Genomic DNA, 13042 nt, shown 5'->3' on the forward strand with positions numbered 1-13042 from the left:
GGTGGGGGCGGGGCCACGGACTCCGTCCCACCTTGGAGTCTGCACCCGGACGCACTTGCGGGTTGGTGGCAGCTACGACGCCCCTTCCCTAGCCCGTTGGGTTGCCAGCGCCGCGTCCCTTCCCCCGGCCAGCGGCCACACAGACTCTCAGGCTCTGGCTGCAGAGCAGCCTTTATTCTCCCTGCTAGTCAATCAAGCTAAGGAACGCTTCCTCCACCGAGCGGTACTGGTGCAACTGGATCTGGACCTCCACCGACAGGGGCTCTGGCTGGTACCCGCTTTCTACGGTTGGAGCCGCCGCTTTTGACTTATCTGAGAAAATATAAGTTGCGAGCAGATGAGTTCTAAGGGACAAAGGGGCTGCAGGTCTCTCCGATCCTGGATGTACTCCTCCCTCATCCCGGAATTCAAGCCCTGTTCTCCATCCTAGAGGAACTCGGTTTCCGAAAGAGATCCAGCCCTAGTATGTTAACTGCAATCAAGAATACACTGATTCAATGAGCTCCAACTGTGCGTTGCAAAAGAAATTAGCTGCTTTCGAGATGACTAACAGGTGGCACATGGATCATGATGTCACCTCCTGTAGCCAGGCAGGACCCCCAGTAGAGGAATAAGGTCACCAGCCCACCCACAAAACTTCTGACCCTAACTTTGTCCTTTCTAAAAGAAATGCAGGGACAAAGATAGAGCGGAGACTGAAGGAATTGCCAACAACCAGCCCATGGGCAAGCGCCAATCCCTGACGCTGTTAATGATACTCTGTTGTGCTTGCAGAGCCTGGCACAACTGTCCTCTGAGAGGCTCCATCTAGCAGCTGACTGAAACAGATGCCGATGCCCACAAGTCAAACATTGGACGGAGGTCGGGGACCCCTGTAGAAGAGTTGGGGGAAGGATTGAAGGTCCTGAAGGGGAGAGGAACCCCACAGGAAGGCCAACAGTGTCTACTAACCTGGACCCCTAGGAGCTCTGAGTCTGAGCCACCAACCAAAGTGCATACAGCGGCACATATATAGCAGACATGCAGCTCAGTCTCCAGGTGGGTCCCCCCAAAACCGTAACAGATACTCTCCCCTAAAGCTGTAGCCTGACTGTGGTATCCGTTTCCCAACAAAGTTCCCCCTGATCCTGCAGAGATTTGATGTGCCAGGGTCGGGGTATACCCAGGGGAAGTCCCACCCTCTCAGAGGAAAGGGGGAGGGGCGTTTGGGATGGGGAGAGAGACAGAGACAGACAGGGAGGAGAGGGGGGGAGGAGGAGGGGGAGGAGGAGGAGGAGGAGGAGGAGGAGGAGGAGGGAGAGGAGGAGGAGGAGGGAGAAAAGAAGAGATCAGCTGCTTTTTGCCTCCAGCCGTGAGGAGCTGAGTTCTATCCCCAGGACCCACTTGTCCCCTTATGTGAGCCACACACAAAATAATGTAAAAAGCAAGAAAAAGGGGCTGGAGAGATGGCTCAGCGGTTAAGAGCACCCAACTACTCTTCCAGAGGTTCTGAGTTCAATTCCCAGCAACCACATGGTGGCTTACAACCATCTGTAAAGAGATCCGATGCCCTCTTCTGGTGTATCTGAAGACAGTTACAGTGTACTTATATATAATAAATGAATAAATCTTTAAAAAAATTTTTTAAAAAAAGCAAGAAAAAGAAAAGACACTGAGGCTATAGCTAATTCGTGGAGGATTTTTGTAGCCCTAGGTTTGGTCCCCAGCACTGCATTAAAAGGGGAAAACTGAATATTTAGCAGGTTGGTTTTGTTTGTTTGTTTGTTTATTTTTTTGGTGGTGGTCTGTTTTTTTGTTTTTCATTTTTAATTTTCTTTAAAGATTTACTTATTTACTATATATAAGTACACTGTAGCTGTTTTCAGACTCACCAGAAGAGGGCATCAGACCTCATTACAGATGGTTGTGAGCCACCATGTGGTTGCTGGGATTTGAACTCAGGACCTCTGGGAGAGCAGTCAGTGCTCTTAACCACTGAGCCATCTTTCCAGCCCAGACCTTAAATTCTCAATCCTCTAGCCTCCATCTCCCAGGACTGTGCCATGCCTGGCTTGACATTTTTCTATTAAGGGCACTCACCGAATGCTATAAATTAATCTCTAAATACTTTAATGGCACCCCACTAATTTTGAGTTTGAGGCTAGCCTGGGCTACATAGTGAGTTCCAGGCTGATAAGAGAGACAGAAATAACAACTCCCCCGCCCCAATCTAACACACCAGAAACAGAGGCAGGAGGAGTCCTGAGTTCCAGGGCAGTTTGGACTACATGAAAGAGAAAGAAAGAAAGAAAGAGAGAGAGAGAGAGAGAGAGAGAGAGAGAGAGAGAGAGAGAGAGAGAGACTTGCCTAGGAAGCGCAAGGCCCTGGGTTCGGTCCCCAGCTCCGAAAAAAAGAACCAAAAAAAGAGAGAGAGAGAGAGAGAGAGAGAGAGAGAGAGAGAGAGAGAGAGAGAGAGAGAGAGGGGAAGGAAGGAAGGAAGAGAGAGCAAGAGAGAGAGAGAGAGAGAGAGAGAGAGAGAGAGAGAGGGGAAGAAAGGAGTTGGGTGGGAAAGGTGAAGGAAGGATATAAGGCGTATGTAGCAGAAGGATGCAGATGCTCATAGATTAAGTCCTCCTGGTTCAGCCCATCCCAGCTCCCGCTGCAACCCCTTCCCCAGAACATCACAACCTACAGCTGTTCTTGGGGTTATAGAGAAGATTCTGGACTCGCTTCTGTGCTGGATAGAAGTGATTCTCAGCCCTTTTATTTCTGGGGCTCTATATCCAGGATGGCCCCTTGGCAGGGCGCCCCCCCATCCCTGAGGTGCCCCCAGTGGCTGCTGGTGGGTCTTACCTTTTTTGGAGCCTTTCTTTACCTTCTTTGAATCCTGAGAGAAAGAATCACAAAACCAGGTGTTTGCTGGAGCAGATGCTGATCCTGGGGCTGACACTGGGGAACACCCACCCCTCCCGGTACCGTGAATTCATCCCAAAACTGGGGCGGAAGGGCTCCTGCTGAGGAGGGTGGCTGACCTGGACCACACTTGAGGAGGGGAAGGTATCACCATGTCAGTGACCATCAAAGTGCTCAGCAGCCCGTATGTATGTACAACCGGGGCCCCTGCAGGGTGCCACCACTCCCAGCCACACCCATCCCTTCCTGATCCAACAAGCTTTCCATAAAGAAGGGGGGAGGCAGAGACGAAAGGACAAGACCCTTAATACCCTGGCATATGTGAGCCTGTCAGTCTCCAGGGTGCGGGCCACCCCAAAATTACACACAGTGGACACCACTGGCTCCCCTGCCAGCAAGGGCTCCAGGTACACCTGTCCGCTGCCCAGCACCCTCAGCACAGGTGGATCCTGGCGCAGCTCTCTGGGTGGCTCCTTTTTCTTCCTCGGGCCTTTGTCCTGTGGGCAAGGAGGCCAGGAACACAGGCATGAGCTGGACTGGGCCACACACCCCTCCCTGCCCTGAGGCCCACGCAGGTCTTGTAGTCACCTTAGCAGGCTCCTCTTTCTTTTTCTTGTCGCCTTTCCCCTTCTTGGCAGGCAAGGGACTCTCAACAGGAGTTGGTACCACAGGCCAGGAGATGATCTAGAGAACAAGATCCAGCCCTCAGCTGAGCAGAGGAGACTGGCCACTGGGGCCCCGCCCCACCCCCACCCCCACCACTAATGGGAGGCCAGAGTCCCCCCCCTGCCCTGCTCACTTTCTCCTCTACGATGCTCACAGTGGTCCCAGACAGCAGGAAGGCCTTGACCCTTATCAGCTCCTTTAGGGTGTGCTTCATCTCATAGGTGCAAGGGATGACATCTGCCCAGGGCTTGTGCATGGTGCTGAAGAGCACTGTCCTTGGGAGTGAGAGACCGGTGGCTTAAGTGTCAGGCGCTGTGCCGACAACATGGGGGGAGGCTGCCAGGGCACACCCAAGGGGAAAGCAGGCACTCACAAATGGTGAGGTGTTGGGCAGTGGACTGTGCCACCAGACAGAAGAACTGGTAAGTTAGTAAGTAGCCAAGTTCAGAACCCCAGAACAACTCATAATTGAGAATGGCAGGAGTTCACTAGCTCCTGACCGGATTCCTGTCCTGGGGCACACGACCACGACACCCCACTGAGAGGAGTGTGACAACTGGTCAGATAACACGTAGCCTAGAATTTTCCATGCTAATGAGTGTATCCAGTGAGCTTCCCTTCCTGCAAAAGGTGTTTAATCTCTGATTCATCCTGAGGCTGTTCCCAACTCCTCGAGGTCTCCAGGCCTCCATTCCTAACTCCTCGAGGTCATAGGGCCCCCATTCTCAACTCAAGATCCCCAGTGGTGTCTGGATACACAGGAGGATAGGAGTCCCCACCGCCAATCCCCCAACCCATTCTTAACTTCTCAAGGTTCCCTGCAGTGTCTGGGTGCCCAGGAGTCTGAGCACCACAGGCACCGTCCCAAACCCCGATGTTTCTCACCTAGAGAAACATGGGCTGAGACCCTTATCTTAGAATGTTTTGCCTCCCCTGAGCTCATGTTGGTGTCCCAGGAGCCCGGCTTGGTGAGGTGACAAGAGTGGCAGAACCACAGTGAGAGACCAAGATCTGGGAAGAGCTGGGTAGGGGCAAAGGAACCAAAACCCCAGAAAGGAACACAGGAAAGAGACAAATGACTGCGCAGATGCTCCCTTCTGGGCATGCTCAGTGTGGACTCCCTTCTGGGCATGCTCAGTGTGGAACATCTGCTGCACGCCCACTAGAACCCATCAGTATTTCGCTTGGTTTTACTTTTGAAAGGAAGTTTCACTGTGTAATCCTGCCTGGTCTGGAACTCACTAAACAGCCATGCTGGTCTCAAACTGGAAATAATCCCCCTGCCTCCTCTTCCTAAGTGTTGGAATTGAAGGTCTATACAACTATGCTCAAGTCTGAAGTTTAAAAACAAAATCAGTGGGGGCTGTGAGAGATGGCTCGGCGGTTAAGAGCACTGACTGCTCTTCCAGAGGTCCTGAGTTCAAATCCCAGCCGCCACACAGTGGCTCACAGCCATCTGTAATGGGATCTGATGCCCTCTTCTGGTGTGTCTGAGGACAGCTACAGTGTACTTATATATAATAATAAATAAATCTTAAAAAAGAAAGAAAGAAAAAACGCTGAAAGAGAGGACAGAGAGAAGGCTGCTGCTCTTGCAGAGGACCCAGGCTTGGTTCCCAGCATCCACATGTCAGTTTTACAACCAGCTATGACTCCAGTTCCAGAGGGTCTTTGGGACTCCTCAGGCATTAGACGCCCATGCACACGACACACTTGTACACAGAAAGTATTTTTTGTTTTTAAAGAGAAGCTATAAGACTCCGTTTCTAAGAGTTTTGGTGGAAGCTCTTGTGTGGCCCTCTGTTGACAGGAAAGCCAACCTTTTGGAGAACTGTGGTTCCCCAGGCATCCGGGGCTCGGTTGTGCTAAGTGGAAGGTTAGGGCTTCAGAAAAGAAAGGAATGAGGCTAAGCCCATACCTACCTCGAGCTCAAAGCCTACAGGCGAGCTAATAGGAAGGCCTTGGCTTTCTGTGGTTTAACAGAATGGTCAAGGGAAGCCGCCAGGGCAGCCCTGCCTTGCAGCAACCTCGGATGTTCCAGGCGCCGTCCCAGCCTCCTCCTAGTCTTACCCTGGGGATGGACAGAGCCGAACGTCTAGCCGTGGCCGCAGCTTCGCCAGCTCCTCGGAAGAGTCAATGGACTGTGGCAGGGGGGCCGAGTGGATGGAAATGCTTGTCTCTGACTCATCTACTTCTGTGATCCCAGATTCTCCGGAGTCCTCGGCCATCTGATTCATCTCCTTAACTATATACTCAGACAGCTCCCTGGACATCACCTCAGGAGACTCTGGACGAAACCTGTGCCGGCCACCCTGGCGGACGGGGCGGTGGTGGGCTTGGCTCTGGAACACTGAGAGAACCTCCTGTCGGTCTTCCTCCTCCTCTTCCTCCTCCTCCTCCTCCTCCTCGTCCATGCCAGAGGAAGGCTTGTCGATCTGCCAGCAAAGACAGATTTCGGGTCAGACGGTTATTCCAGTGAGCGCAGGCTGACGCGGGAGACTGTCTGGACACTTCCGAGTCTGTGGTGCTGGAGATGGGAACTCGAGGTCTTACGCATGCCAGGCAGGACGCATCCCAGCCCTACGTGGACTGAGAGCAGGACCAGAGGCACGAGCTTAGGTTGAAGGAGGCAGAAGCAAAAGCCATCTGAACAGAGAACACTTCTCTGCCCGTGTGGTGTCCTTGGGTTGGCCTGACATGAAGAGGTTGGGCAGGGGACATGGTGAAAATTGTCAAGCGGGGCCAGGGACAGAGCTGGCCAGAGTGTAACATTCTCTGCTGCTTCCCTGTCTCAGGGTCACTTGGTACAGGGACAGGGAGCTGGCACGACTGAGACTCACCCGCCTGGAGAGAGGGATATCAGGCAGAACCTAATTTCCTGCAGGGAGAGGGGTACGAGTCTATGCTAAAGACTTCCTTGGGCCCTAAGAAGCTCACAAAAGCTCACAGACTTGTGAAAGGTCCTTTCCCCTCCCAGGACCGGCAGGTCATACCTCATCCAGAACGCTGTCAGGGTGTAACTCCTCCATCCCACTTGTAATCCCTTCCTTCTCCTCATCTTCCACAAAGTCATAGGTCACGTAATAGCTGTAGCTGATGAAAGGGCCATCGGGTCCTGGCTCTGGGTCCAAGATAGAGCTGTCCAAAACCCCCCTGACATTTCCAATGGTCACCACAAACTGGGCCTCACGTGCCAACAGGTCTGCAAGGAGTAAAGAAGGGACTGAGCGGCTGGGCTGGGCGAAGGCGTGGGTCACCAGACGCCCACCCCACCCCCTCCCTAGAGTTGCAGTCTGCAGCTCTGCTAAGTTTTGTCGGCATGACTGAAGGGGAAGCCATTAGATGCTGTGAGGCCTTGTTTTACTATCTGCAAAGGGGGGGGTGCTGAGAGGTGTGGAGCAGAGAGAGGGTTCTGAGAGAGGGAGAGATGAGAAATAACTGTGACATCAGCTGCTGCCCGCAGCACGGTGACTCAGACCTTCAAAGGGCTCTGTTGTGCCTTATACCAGGAGCCACAAGGGGGTGATCTCAAGCCACCATAGAAACAAGAGCCACAAAGACCAGTCGATCCCCCCAAATCCCTGCCACAGGGGTCCTACATAGAAAAAGCCCAAACCAAGGTAGCTTAGTGTACCTGCCCAGGGTCAAGGCCAATGGGCAGCTCCCGGCTGGTTTATGGGGAGGTGGGCAAAGTCGAGTCTGGGATGTGTGACTGAACCCTACCGCCATGACTGTTGAGTCCCCGGAACTGGTGCTTCTCGCTGGGAGACACAGTGATGTCGTCCAGCACACAGAGGCGCGCCAGGCTGTCCACGGTAAAGCCACGGTAGTAAGGCACCAGAGCCAGTGGGTTCCCCTGCAGCACAAGGAGTCTCAGGCACTTTAAGGTACTGAGACCCAGTATCATGCTCTGCAGGTCTGTCAAGTCATTGAAGCCCAGGTCCAGGGAGACGAGAAGAGGCCTGGGAGGTTGGCCAAAATGCTGGTTATGAAGGTCAGCAAGCAGAAGGACAGCACACTGGCCGGCCACATACCTTCTCTGTCCTACACCCAGATTCGCTCTTGAGCCTGCTTCTCCTTTCTCTCTGGAACACAGCCTGTGTTCATGGGCTCTCAGAGCCCTTCCCACCTCACGGCCATCTCTTGGTTGGCTATCAGGCTAGTGCTGTGCCTCTAGAACATTCCACCCACTGACACACACGCTGGAAGCCACTGAAGGAGCATGCAGAGGGGAGTAAGGTGGGGTATGCCCGGCCCTGGCATCCAGAGATACTGAGCTAGAAGTCTTTCTTCAGAGCCATAAGGTCAGCTCGGTTTTTTTTTTAAGACCAGTGGCTATCGACCTGTGGATTGAGACCCCCTTTGGAGTCTAGCAAACCTTTCCCAGGGGTCATATTCTCAGATATCCTGCATGTCGGATATTTATATTACGATTCATGATGGGAGTAAAGTCATAGTTACGGATCTTACAGTTGGGGGCCACCACGGCGTGAAGAACTGTTTTAAAGGGTCCCAGCACTAGTAGGTTGAGAACCGCTGCTCTAGATGATGTGGGAGAAGAAAGAATACGCTAATATAAGTCAGTGAGTCTAGCTGACAAAGATGAAGCCCTGGCCTCCCATATAGAGACCAAGACCCGATGCTACAAACTACAGAGCAAGCTGACTCCAGCTCAAAGCACTAGGGAAGCACGCTGCTTGCCATGGTCACCCCAGGGCTTTCCCCACAGGCTGAACCCAGCATCCTCACTCTCTCTCCTCCCCAACCCTCTTCCGATGGCCTGCTCTGCTCTGACGGTTACTGGCTAAGTCCCAGGAAAGGGCAAGTGTAACGGTGCAGGGGACCATCCCAGGCCCCGCCTGATGCCCTCTTTATCTCAAGAGAACCGGGGAGAAACGGGTTCCCAGGAAAGATTCTCCCTTGGAATTCTAAAGCAGTGAACGGTGTGTCGTGTCATCTCACGCAGGCTTTTTGTGAGACCCAGATCTGGCATGCACCCCAAGGTTATGGTATGCAGTCCGAATCAAAAGCCAGATCCTTGCTGTCCCTCAAGGGCATGAATCTCAGTTTGCCGTTCCAGGAAGACCGCGTCATGGTTTCCTGTACATCTTGTTCGCTGATAGTGGAAAGAGGGAATCCCAGGGGGACTAAGACTATGCAGACTGCCTGAGAATAACAGAGGAGGGAGGGAACCAGGAGGTCAGCCAGAGAGGGCCTTCTCTTTTCTGCGGCACCTTACGTCTCCAAGAGGGAATGTAGTTGGGCCATCCTTGAGACATTGGGTGGGGGTGCGGGAGGAGGCTCCATATTGAGTTTGAGGCAAGCCTTGGCTACATTAGATTCTGCCTTAAAAAGAAATGGGGAGAGGGGGGCTGGAAGCAGGAAGAGGCAACATAAAAAATCCTTTCATGGGTGGTCTTGCTACTCGGCTCCCTGGGACGGCCTTTTTACAAATCTCCTCTCATATCGGCTTTTAAAATTTCCACTGTCAATCCACTAGGGAAACCAGAAACTCTGGGGGTACACGATGCCCTGCAAAGCTCTGGGGATGTTCAGCAGCAACGGAGCACCCCAAGAGTCTAGGACAGTGGTTCTCAGCCTAGGGCAAGCTTGCCCCTCAGAAGGCTTTGGGCTCTGCCTGGAGATGTTCTGATTACCACAAGGAAGGGCAGGGAGAGGAAGGGGCTACAAGTATCTGGCATCTGGGGGCCAGTGTGCTGCTCAGTGTCCCCCGGGTGGGAACACTTGCGGAAATGTCACAGAGCTAAGCTGAGGACCCCTCCTTCCCACCGGCCCCTGGCATCCTTATCTCTCCTGGAGCTTCGGTGAGATACTGTGACCGAGAGTCAAGTCACGCTGTGGGGTTAGCAGCCCTGTAGTAGTTATGGAGAAAGCGACGCCGCCAAGTCCTCCAGGGTCAAGTCACCCCACACCTGTGGCTCCCTCCTCTCATCCAGGCTCCCAAGTTACCAGTTGTTGGAGGTGACATACAGACTTTCCAAAGGGCCCAGCAACTTGTTGTGGCCTAGCCCCAGGTGCTGCAGGTTTGGGGGTGGGGGTGAGCACAGACACTCCATGCTGGCGATCAAATTGCCGTACAGCTCCAGCACCTGGGGAGGACAGCATCGAGCGTGACTGGAGGGGGTCTGTCCCCTCACTGCATGCTCCCGCTCCCACTCCCTCCCTGAGGAACGCAGAAAGGGGGTGTAAGCTGCCTGCTCCGACCTTCCTACTGCAACTTGCTTTAAATAATACAGTAAGAGGCCGGGGCATGGCTCCGTTGGGAGAGGGCTTGCCTGGCATTCTTGGGACCTCAGGTGCCATGTCCAGCACGTGACACCAGTGTGGAGGAATGCTTCTGTGAACCCTATGAGAGGTGGAGGCGAGGTGCAAAGAGCTCAAGACCATCTCTGACTCTATAGTGAATCCAAAACCAGGCTGCGGTGGGGTTAGGAGAGGATGGCAGAGAGCGGCACAAGCTGGATGATCCGAGTTCGAGTCCCAGATCCCAAGGTGGGAGGAGAGAACCAACTCCCAATAAAGCTGTTCTCTGATCCACACGAGTACCATGGCACAGGGCCCCTCCCACACTCACACAAAATCATAAAACTTAAAAATTAATGCCAGAAGAGTAGGTGAGGTGGCGTGTATCCATAACCTCAGGATCCTGAAACAGAAGGCTCTCAAGTTCCTGGCTAGCCTGGGCTACTCGGTAAGTTCCAAGCCAGCCTAGGCTACACAGCAAAAGAAAAGGGGATTGGGGTGTTGCAGCAAAAGGGAAAGATTCCTTACAGTTTGGAAGGGATGGTGGTAGGGAGCGGTTGTGGGGGCAATTTTTTGTTGTTGATGGTTTTTTTTTTTTTTTTTTTTTTGAGCTGGGGACCGAACCCAGGGCCTTGCGCTTCCTAGGTAAGCGCTCTACCACTGAGCTAAATCCCCAGCCCCAAGATGGGTTTTCTTGAGACATGTTTATTCTATGTAGCCCTGGCTATCCTGAGACTCTCCCTGCAGACCAGGCTAGCCACCAACTCAGAGATCTGCCTGCTTCTGCTTCCTGAGTGCTGGGGTTAGAGGCTTGTGCCACGGCCTCCTGGCTAACCTTAGCACCCTCTCAACCCATGGCAGTACACGGGGATGGACGTGGACCCAGGCACAAGCCCTGGTTCCGTAGTACTCTTTCCTTTACTTGTGCTTCTTGCCTAAGGCCCACGTGGTACCATCCTGAGCAGGGCAGGGACACAAGTCAGCTGCTCTCAGTGTTGAACTTCCAAGGGGTCATTTTGACACTCAGCTGAAGATTTGTGATAGAGTCTGGTCTACTGTTTTTATCTGTTTGTGTATGTGTGTTTGTTCATAGATGTGTACATGTGTATGTGCATGTATATGTGCATGTGTGTATATGTGTGTGTGCGCAAGCAGGTGTGTGTATGGAGACACAGAAGACAGTCTTGGTTTCCTTAGATTTCTCTTGCCTCTTATTTTTTTTTGAGACAGTCTTGCACTGACTTGGAACTTACCATGTAGACAGGCTGGCTGGCCAGAGAGTCTCAACAATCCCCCTGCCTCTGCCTCCCCAACGCTGAGATAAAAAGCACACCATCCAGCTTGTTTCACGTGGAGAGCGAACTCAAGTCTCCATGCTTGCAAGGCAATCCCCCTACTGCCTGAACCCTAGCCCCTCGCCTCCTGTTTCAACATGGTGGAGGTATGCAGTCACCATTCCAAGGATGTAACTCACAATGCCAACTTCCGTCCTCACCTCAAACAGATGTCTGAGAAAGAGGAAGGAGGGAAGAAAAGGGAGAAAGGAAGGGAGGAAGGAAGGGAGGAAGGGAGGGAGGGAGGGAGGAGGGGAGAAAGGAAGGAAAAAAGGAAGACCAAGGAGTAACTTCTCCTGGTCCTTCCTAGCCCCCATGACCTCTACTCGCTTTTGTTTCTGTGGACTTTCCACTTCTACATCTTTTAGAAATATTTATTTATTATGTATACATCATACAGCTTTCTGCCTGCATGTATGGCTGCAGGCCAGAAGAGGGTACCGGATCCCATTACAGATGGTTGTGAGCCACCATGTGGTTGCTGGGATTTGAACTCAGGACCTCTGGAAGAGCAGACAGTGCTCCTAACCACTGAGCCATCTCTCCAGCCCTTCTGCATATTTTATTAAGTGAAAAAATATGTAAGATCTGTCTTTTTATTTAAAGTCTGGCTTCTTTCTCTAGTGTGATATTTTCTAGGTGACTATCCTAAAGCCCTTCCTTTTAAATTTTTTAAAATTTTTTAAAAGATTTATGTATTTGTTTTATGTAACTATAGTGCCATTTTCTTAAGACACATCAGAGGAGGGCATCAGATCCCATCTCAGATGGTTGTGAGCCACCCTGTGGTTGCTGGGAATTGAACTCAGGACCTCTGGAGGAGCAGTCAGTGCTCTTAACCACTGAGCCATCTCTCCAGCCCACCCTTCCTTTTTTTTTCTTTTTCTTTTTTTCGGAGCTGGAGACTGAACCCAGGGCCTTGCGGTTGCTAGGCAAGTGCTCTACCACTGAGCCAAATCCCTAACCCCCCACCCTTCCTTTTTTATACGTGACCAATATTCCCTTGCTTGGAGAGACCACATTTTGCTCATCTGCTCACCATGCCACAGGTATTGGGCCATTCCCATTTTCTGTCTGTTGTGACTGGGAGAGCTGTAAACACTGGTCAGCAAGCATCTGCTGGAGTCCTTAGTTCTTGTGGGCAAGCACCGTGGAAAGAAGGGAACTGCTGAACCCAACAGGATTATGCAACTTTTGGGGGAACATGGTCTGTGTTCTAAAAGCCAGGGGCTGGGTCTTAGCACAGAGCTAAGGTCTTGCCAGAGCTGTGCAGTACAGGTTCGGGGCAGGACTAGGATTCTAAGACCCACTCAGAACATATACCTTCAGTGTTGGGGGCAGATTGTTGGCATCGATGTCCTTGATTTTATTGGCACTCAGGACCAACTCCTCGAGCTTTAGAAATTTCAAGATTTCTTTATCCACCAGACTCACCTGCAAGAAAAGGGAGGGAAACTGAGGACTCCTGTGTGCCAGGCAGCGCTGGAGGAGAAAGTGTGTTCCTCTTAGGAAGGTAAGAGTTGTATTAGCTACTATTCTGCTGCTGTGACAAAAACGGCGTGACAAGGCAACTCCAGGAAGAGTTTATTTTGGCTTACGGTTACAGAGGACCAGATGTCCATAGGGTAGGGGAGGGCATGGCGGCAGGAGTGGGAAGCTAAGTGATCACATTCGGAGCACACACAGGAAGCAGGGAGAACAAGGAAGTGAGATGAAGCCTCAAGGCCCACCCTCAGTGACGTACTTCCTCCTGCACGTCCCAAAGGTTCCATAACCTCCCTAGAAAACTGGAGAGCCTCAGGGGTCCAGGTATCTGAGTCTGCAGGGGGTACCTCTCAGTCAAAGCACCACCATTGCTCATCCAGTCTGAGTTAAGTGTCAGGCCC

At 52.3% G+C, this 13042-nt stretch overlaps 1 protein-coding gene across 6 annotated transcripts in view; it reads right to left on the reverse strand.

Annotated features, from left to right (window-relative positions):
- Positions 1–145: 145 nt before the first annotated feature.
- Positions 146–13042, reverse strand: part of Lrrc43 (leucine rich repeat containing 43) — a 23221-nt gene continuing 10324 nt past the window's right edge. For 2 of the 6 annotated variants that reach the window (XM_087578146.1, XM_087578148.1), the window contains exons 4-13: positions 12480–12590; positions 9529–9668; positions 7282–7520; positions 6552–6760; positions 5629–5993; positions 3692–3833; positions 3481–3576; positions 3204–3389; positions 2833–2866; positions 146–312 (exon numbers count right to left, since the gene is read on the reverse strand). In XM_087578146.1, coding sequence (XP_087434272.1) covers positions 185–312; positions 2833–2866; positions 3204–3389; positions 3481–3576; positions 3692–3833; positions 5629–5993; positions 6552–6760; positions 7282–7520; positions 9529–9668; positions 12480–12590 — 1650 coding nt within the window. In that variant the 3' untranslated portion in view covers positions 146–184. 6 annotated transcript variants of the gene reach the window in all.

This window comes from Rattus norvegicus, chromosome 12, assembly GCF_021556685.1.
Source record: "Rattus norvegicus strain SHRSP/BbbUtx chromosome 12, alternate assembly SHRSP_T2T, whole genome shotgun sequence".
NCBI classification, from domain to species: Eukaryota; Metazoa; Chordata; class Mammalia; order Rodentia; family Muridae; genus Rattus; species Rattus norvegicus.